Source organism: Athene cunicularia (assembly GCF_003259725.1).
Source record: "Athene cunicularia isolate RWA chromosome 4 unlocalized genomic scaffold, athCun1 chr4_part2, whole genome shotgun sequence".
Taxonomy (NCBI): Eukaryota; Metazoa; Chordata; class Aves; order Strigiformes; family Strigidae; genus Athene; species Athene cunicularia.
Window position 1 is genome coordinate 34443198 of NW_020799099.1, and position 8262 is coordinate 34451459.

The 8262-nt window shown below is 48.1% G+C and overlaps 1 protein-coding gene across 1 annotated transcript; it reads right to left on the reverse strand.

Moving 5' to 3' along the window:
- Nucleotides 1-1619: 1619 nt before the first annotated feature.
- NOCT (nocturnin) lies at nucleotides 1620-5583 on the reverse strand. Its single transcript, XM_026848155.1, has 2 exons — nucleotides 4928-5583; nucleotides 1620-3881 (listed from the first exon to the last, which is right to left on the reverse strand). Exons 1-2 carry the CDS (start codon nucleotides 5187-5189, stop codon nucleotides 3046-3048), a joined length of 1098 nt encoding a protein of 365 aa, XP_026703956.1. The 5' UTR covers nucleotides 5190-5583; the 3' UTR covers nucleotides 1620-3045.
- Nucleotides 5584-8262: the final 2679 nt, after the last annotated feature.

Consider the following 8262-nt stretch of genomic DNA (forward strand, 5'->3'; position numbering starts at 1 on the left):
TTGGAGAGTTAGTGCTGAAAGCAAGGATCTGGGTAAAATGGTGTAAGGATCATCCAGATATTAAATATGATCACCCTGTGAGAGTGATGGGAGTCTTGTAGCTGTGACAGTTTAGCTTCTGCTGGTAAACAAAGGCTACCATAATCGGTGTGATGGCTCTGTGCCCTGGCAGTGGTGGAACAGTACCACACTGATGGGACGCTCTCGGCTGGCCTTGGGAAATCAGGGCTGTTTATGCAAAAGTAAAATGGAAATTGAGGGCTTTTTGGTGGTGGTGACGTTTTTGTTTAGTTTGGGGTGGGTCATTTTTAATACAGATCTGAGTACAGTATTATCCTTGCTCTCAAGTCACAGCTTTTTACTACGTGTAGTTTCTTCTAGAAACTGCCATAAAGGGTCTGAATGGAAACTCCAGCTTCTTGTATGACTTTCTATGGTAGGTGAACAAGGATTTGACCTATTAAAGGTACCATCTTACAGGTCTACGTTGTGGTGTTGCTTCTAGAACTGTTTAGCTCCAGATGACTAGATACCTCCATTAATGGGCAGTTGTATTATTTCTCCTCCTTGCAAAATCCATTTGAGGGAAGATCCTAAGAGAAGATAACCCTAAAGGAGAAGCACTGTATTTCACCCCCTGAGAGCAAGTGAGGGCAGCCAGCACCATGAAAAGGAAGCTGGCTCAGGCTAGCCCGTATGAAATGTTTATGGCAGGGATGCTTGAAGATCTGCCTTTCTGTGCGGTGTTAGGAGCATCTCATCTCTGGTCCAGAATCTCCACCAAAGGAGCCTCCCCTTCTGGCTTCCAGGGACACAGTTTGCTGTTTCTGGGTCACATCTGTCTGGTATCTGTTCACCAAGGAAGTCAGGTTCCTTGCCTCTAAAACCCTTTCTGGGGAATTTCAAATCCACAGTTGCTAGAGGAGTCCTGCATTCTAGGCTGCTTAAAAGTGCCTCAGCTCCTCTGCTTGGAAGCAGATCATCGCCCTCATCCTGCCAGGGTCAGGAGCACACACAGAGAGTGTGCTACTGCTTCGCGACACAGCACCTTGTTAGTTTGCCTGAAAGGAAGCACGTCTGTGTGGGGAATCTGGGACTTCCAGTTGCCAGACTCTACTTACCAGCCACACAAGTACAATCACGTATGGGCTCTGTAAAGCACATACCTGTGGCATTTCTTGCTCTTCAAATGATGTTTTAAAATAACAAATGCAGCTGCCTGTTGTGAGGAGCCAGCTCTCCTAGGCATGCGTAGCAGTGCCCAGGGAGCAATACTGCACCCTGCTTTGCAGTACTGGCCAGGTTTGTAGTGCCACACAACTGTCAGAAAGAGTAATACTTAAAGTAATTTAGAGCCTAGGCATCATCTTTAGCTAGGGGAGAGAGCAGCTTAATGTCACTAAAGGTAACTCCCTTCTCTGCAGACTTGCTGGGGAATTCGGGCATTTCAAGTTTGAGAAAGGCCACTGGCCATGAAGATTAGGACTGGGGTTGGGGGAAAGAGGTCTGGAATGGGTGGTGTCACCAGTAACTTGAAGCTCGAACAGTCACTAGTTGAGACAGATCACCTCCTCGTGATAGGGAAATGTAAAAGATGGCAGCAGAGACAATTTTTTTTCCCCAAAGACTTTTATTAATAAACACCTGGAACATTTACAAGTTAACTATGGGCCTTACCTTATGTGGAAGTATTGCTTTATTTACTCTGCCTCATCTTTCACAACTATCTGAATATCGGCGCATCTACAGCTGTTGTGTCTCTCCTCTCTCCCCACCTCATTTTCCGGCATAGACGCATGTTTACAATCCACCTATGCAACACCTGTGCCATACCAATGAGCACCACTCCATACACAAGAGTTACTACACTGTCATGGTTTAACCCCAGCCGGCAACTAAGCACCACACAGCTCACTGTCCCCGCGGCAGGATAGGGGAGGGAATCAGAAGAGTAAAAGTGAAGAAAATTAACCCAGCCCAAACCAGCACATACACTAACACAGCTCTGTTGTAGCCTAGGTGCTGGGCCATAGAAAGAGGCTCCTGAACACTGTTGGTATATGATTTCAAGTCAGATGCAGGATCACCAGCTTCTCTCAATAAATAAATTTTATCTTCTAACAGGTTCCAGTGTAGCTTAAGATTCTGAAGATAAATAAAAGAAAGTCTTTTAACATGAAGATTGGCCCTTTACTGAAACAGCAAGATGGACAAGACTACAAGTTTAAACCATTTAGAAAAGTAATAACTTGAAACAGAGGAGGAAATACTCCCTAGTTAGGGGTGTCCTCTGGAGGGAAGCACAGACGAGACAAAGGTAAGTCACTGTGTGTCTACAGGCTGTATGTATGTAACAGACACATGCACATTCATCTGGAAGAGTGAGGATATTACTATATGATGTAATTAGCCTCTATTTCCTCACCTGCTCTTACTGGAGGGGGCCTTCCTCACACTGTGCTGCTGTTATCCATTCACTTTTAATGAAACTGTCATCTCAAGTCATGTAAAAATGAGAAGACAACACTACTATGAGCTTAGATTTGTTCACATCTAAACTGCATTAAACTTCCTTTGTACTGAAACAGAAAAAGATTTAAGAGAATCTTGCTGGGTAGTTGAGCCTCATTCCCTTTGGTACTTGCACAAGCTTAACATGAAATAAATAAAATTAGCATGCTGCCAGGGCAAGTTGTTTTACAAACACAAGTGTTTTGATTTAAATACTAAGGCCTCCACATTCATTAGAGGATTAAATCCTTAAACACAGGGGTTAGTGAAAGGATAAAGCTCATTGCCTTCTGGTTTTCAAACCCCGACATGGCAAGAACACCACGACGACAACACTGGCTCCTTTCTTCCTCCCTTGGAGGCTCCTGATTAACAAGCGCTTGAATGGCAAATGTAGCTCCAAACAAGTACCCGAAATAATGTTTAGTCAACAGTACTTCCTCATCCTTCAATAGCTTCCAGCTTCCAAAGTTTTCTCTAAAATAAAATAGTGGCAAGTTAAGTCACTGCAATACCAGGTGCCATTCCAACACATCACAGCAGTCTATCAGGGTCTTGGTTAAAACTAAAGTCACACACCAGAGACAGGTGATCGGAAGGGTAATTGAATGATGGCAGCCTGTTGGGCCCAATTTGCTCTTCAGTCAGCAAGCCCAGGGCTGAGTTCACATTCAAGGCGTGCTGGGAATACCAGATATAATCCAGCGTGTGCCGGCACTCTCCCGATGGCCGGATCTTCCAAGTGGTGTATGGGGGCTCCGACTGCCCGTCGGGGCTCAGCAGCTTGTACGCACTGTTTAAATTGAGGCTGGAGTTGGAAAATTCTCTGTAGACCTCCTCAGTTGGCTCCGCGTTGAAGTCTCCACAGATGATCAGAGGGATCTTTGCACCTTGGGTAATATTCTTCAGGTTCTGGAGAAGATCGCAGCCTTGTGCTGACCGAAACCTCTCCCAGCCAGTACGAGCTTTCAGGTGAGTGACAGCAATGCAGAACAGCCGTCCAGTTTCATTGCACTTCAGCGTCTGAGCTATGGCCACCTGGTTGGTTTTCAGCTTCATGGCGGTTAGCCGGATGTTAGCGCTGTTGATGAGCTCAAAGCGGTCCTTGAGGAAAAACAAGGCGCAGCCATCCGGCCCGTTGTTCTGCTCCACATCTAGGCACGGGGACCACGGCTTCGGGAAGAAAGTACACTGGTAGCCGAGTCGGCTGAGGAGTGGCTCAAAGGTGTCAAAGTAGTGGTCGACTTCTTGCAGGCACAAGATGTCAGGCTTGTACGCAAGGATTTCTTCCAGGATGAGGCACTTCCTCTCCTCCCACTTCAGAGCTTCCATGGGGCACTGAACAAAGTTGTCTTTGCCTTCTCCAAGAGCTGAAATGAGCAGGGAAGGGGAGAAAATAAGAAGTTACCCATAGCTAAAACAGGCTGTCTTCTGCAGGTTTTGTGGAGGCCAGCGGCAAGGCCCTGCTCCGGGGAGCCAGCTGCCACCTTGCAGCAGCCCCGCATGAGAGCGGGCAGCCTGGCACGGTGCAAGAGGAATAGAATAATATAATGGGAAGTGGCATGAGGCTTTCGCCACACTTTGCTTTCCCTGTAAAACGTGTACATCAGTTTACGTGCAGGTGATGGGTTTTTCAGTAGCTGATGACTTTTAAGGATGCCAGGCTTGCTAATGAGGTGAGAACCCCTTCTCAAAACACGTCTCAAAAAAAATGACATTCCCTTTACAGAAACAAGTTAAAGACTACTTCTCCCTCTGCCCAAAAGTCACTATGCTGTGGCAAGTGCTTCCACATGTGGCTGTCACAGCTTAAGCCTAAGAAAAAATGCAGCAGGATAGAAGTGACTTTAACTGCAGAATATAAAGGCAGTCTCTATGTGGGGGATTTCCCACCCTGAAAGATTTTAAGATGAGGCTGTTGCATAAGTCAATTTACAGCCTGGATTTTAGGGGTCTGAGGAAAAAAAAAATCAGAATTAGCTTGAAGAATTAAGAATTCCCATAATGGATCTGAATCCCTGAATAACTCACTGATAAACTAGTTGGAAAACTAGAGAAGCTTTACAATAAATAAAACTTAGGGAAGGATGAGTCTTTTCTGAAGGTTAACAACTATTTAAAAGTGAAGGGTCAAAGCTTTTTGAAAATACTGTGTTAAGACAGGCATTCAGAGCTACCTTTGGCATCATGGTTGCAAAGAGAGAACTGTTTTCCCTTCCTACAGAATGGAAGGCAAGCTACTCTTTCAAGTGCTGAAAATCTCGCCCACAGCCCTCGGTCAGTTGTGCCTCAATGTAATTCACCCCTCTGCCTTTGCTCTGCCAGTGCCAGGCAGACGGAGACATGCCTGCAGTTAGAGGCTTCATTGCTGCATTTGATCTCAAGGTCACACCTTGAGCTTAGAGGCAGCTCCTACCTTGGGCAAGGATGTTCCACTGCATGACCCGAATGGGGCGGTGGTTAGTGACAGTGTTTTTCTTCAGGTCCACAAAGTTCCTCTGAAACCGGGGTGGCCGTTTCTGCAGAACAATCTGACATTCCTCCAGCAAATCCTTGGGGTCTATAGGATCCAGCCGTGCCGAGTCCGGCTGCTCCAGGCAGTCCTGGTGCTGGGACACGGCACTGCTGCTCAGCGTCTTGGCAAGCGCACTGTAGAGCCGGCTGGTGCTGTTTCCCATGGAACACACTGGAAAGGAAAAAGAAAATGGTTAGAGGTGTCCAATGTGACTCTTTTCGCCACTCAGGCAACTTACAGACAACCTTGTTACAGCGCCAACAATTTATGGTTTGTGCAGGAGCCTGTTCCTGAACCTGAGATAAAATAAGGATACAGAGGTAGGGTTAGTTCTGTGCACAGTCTCACTGTGTTTTACTTACTATCAGGGGCTGCTAACCTCTGTAGCATGCAAACCATCTGGTTTAAGACATAGTGCAGGTGTCTTCTTAAGGGAAGGAAGGAGTCTTTCATCCAGAATAGTGGGGCCGAGATTAACTTCTGCACATGTTGTAGGAAACAGAATGGAGTGTACTTTTCCCCTCCTCACAATATGGGGAGCCCAGCAGGTAGACAATTACTATCTGCTCCTTATTTCAGGTGCAGCACTAGTCGCTAATGAGCAGCAATGGCACTCTGCACAGCTGGTACCCTGTGCCCATGTGGGATGCCTCTGGGCTGTGGGCCTGCAGAGCACTCATTCCCTCAGGTTAGTATTTAATAGGAATCTCAGATCACAGCTTCATTTGCCCAAAAGCAGAAACGTCAGAGAGGGACCTGGGGGTCCTGATTGACAGCCAGCTGAACAGGAGCCAGCAGTGTGCCCTGGGGGCCAAGAAGGCCAATGGCATCCTGGCTTGTGTCAGCAATAGCGTGGCCAGCAGGGACAGGGAAGGGATCTCACCCCTGTACTCGGCACTGGTGAGGCCGCCCCTTGATTCCTGTGTTCAGTTTTGGGCCCCTCACTCCAAAAAGGACATTGAATGACTCGAGCGTGTCCAGAGAAGGGCAACGGAGCTGGTGCAGGGTCTGGAGCACAGGTCGTAGGGGGAGAGGCTGAGGGAACTGGGGGGGTTTAGTCTGGAGAAGAGGAGGATGAGGGGAGACCTCATCGCCCTCTACAGCTCCCTGAAAGGAGGGTGCAGAGAGCTGGGGATGAGCCTCTTTAACCAAGGAACAAATGATAGGAGAAGAGGGAATGGCCTCAAGTTGTGCCAGGGAAGGTTTAGACTGGCTGTTAGGAAGCATTTCTTTCCAGAAGAGGTTGTTGAGGTTGGAATGGGCTGCCCAGGGAGGTGGTGGAGTCCCCATCCCTGGAGAGGTTTAGGAGTCACACTGACATAGCGCTGAGGGATCTGGTGGTGTTGAGAATGGTCAGTGTGAGGTTAAAGGTTGGACTGGATGATCTTCAAGGTCTTTTCCAACCTTGATGATTCTGTGATAATAATTTCTGCTGGCTTAGACTTGGGATGTGGAGCGGCAGAGGGGGTCCCCCCAGCTCCCCTTCACGCACCTACGCTCCTTCCCCTCACCCTCCTGTCTCCCTTCGGCCCATCTGCTCTGCGCCCCAGCTCAGCAGCCTCCTGTGCACCCTGCGGTCCTGCAGCCCTGCCCGGGGCCCAGCAGCCTCCTGCTCCTTTGGCACATGTCCTGCAAAGCAGCAGCTGTCCCCCAGCTCTCCCTATTCATGCCTGCTAACAGTTAGCCCCCCCCACCGTGTTGCCTGCAGGGAGGTCCCCCCATCCCACACAGGGTCACAGCTGCCACAGTGGGGGTGTGTATGTCCCCCCACACTCTGTATTGCCCTTTGGCTTACATGCAGGAGGCAGCTGCAGCCCTCTGCCCTTAGCAGGGGTCAAGCAGCAGAGCTATGCCTTTCAGCCCTCACAACTACTGCGCTATAAATACCTCCTTATCCCACTGCACAAGAGCACAACCAGGACCCGCACAGCTGCAAATGCCCAGAGACTCACTTAGTACAACCACACAGCAAACCCAGCATGCAGGGCCACATTTCAGGGGAGCTGTGGAGGAGTCTGCACCAAGTTTATGATATTCTTACACATCCCCGCAGTAAGTCCTTGGCACGGCCGTGCATGCTCCAGGATGTCTTCCAACACTTCCTCAGGCAGAGGGTTTTGCTCTGAAGTGCCACCCCTGCCACAGTGTGTGGGAAGTACTCGAAAGCAGGCTGTGTTTGCACTTCTCCATGCGCAGTGCTCTGCTCACCAAGTGCACCTGGACACTTGGTTTCCCTTCAAACACAGGTAGGAAGGGCAGCACTGGCACCACAGCAGCTGGCAGAAGAGGCAATGCTGACAGTTTCCTTGTTGTCTCAACTAACTTACTCTGCATTTTGCAAAAGTAATCTTGAGCAAAAGAACTCCAGTGTTTTGTTGCTGTCGGCCCACAGCAGTTAAGAAAGTTTATTTGTACCTCTGAGTTACTTAAAAGGGGAAGAAACTTGTCCTCTCATGTCCACAACTTGTGGCAGCTTTGGGGTGCTACCCAGCACACTTGTGTGTTCAGTCTTTGCTAGACTGAACTACAGCATTACCAATTGTAAGAGCTCGTGACAGACCTGGTTAGAGGGGAAGGCAGGAAGATAGAATCCCTTTCAGTTCCATAAACATGCTTAGAAGGAGTAAAAGAGAAGAAAGACCTCGCAGCAGAAGCCTCATGTGCTTGTCTTCAGGAAAATGGGTACTTTTAATGACACTAAAAAACACTTGCTTTAACATATGTTTTGTGTATGTAAGCCAGTAGAAGAGTGCTTTTGTTCTAAGAAAGTTGTAAACTGGGAATTGGAATTGGTTGTAGGACATCTCTCCCCACCTCTGTTTCCATCCTTTTAAAGTTTAAAGTGCCAGGAGTTCCTCAAACTGAGATGTGAGCTTGGGCTCACAAGCATGAACATCCTTCTAGGGCAACTGTGCTTAAAGCATTTCAGTTTCTGCAGTCTTTCTCTAGTTTACAATTCTTGTCAAGAAGCCAAATACTGCTGAAGTAGAAGAAATGACATTTAGTAGCAAGGGAAGCAGGCCCAAATACAAAATCCCTAAGCAGGACCCTGACACGGCTGCGAGGAGCAGGAACAAAAGCATGCTCTGTACTGGTTACCGAAGGGTCCAGCTGATGTGCTACCAGCCAGCCATGCAGAAACCCAAAGAAATCAATACAGCTTTTAACAAAACCTCCACAGGGAGCTCCTTGCCTATTTTTGAGGCAGGTACAACCCTACTAAGTGCTGCAGCTGG

Bases quoted from the DNA above. Each gene is read 5' to 3' on its own strand.
- NOCT (XM_026848155.1), bottom strand. From the start codon at position 5,189: ATGGGAAACAGCACCAGCCGGCTCTACAGTGCGCTTGCCAAGACGCTG. The intron at 3,882-4,927 runs GTAGGAGCTGCC...TGCTCATTTCAG, and splicing joins GTGGAACATCCTTGCCCAAG to CTCTTGGAGAAGGCAAAGAC.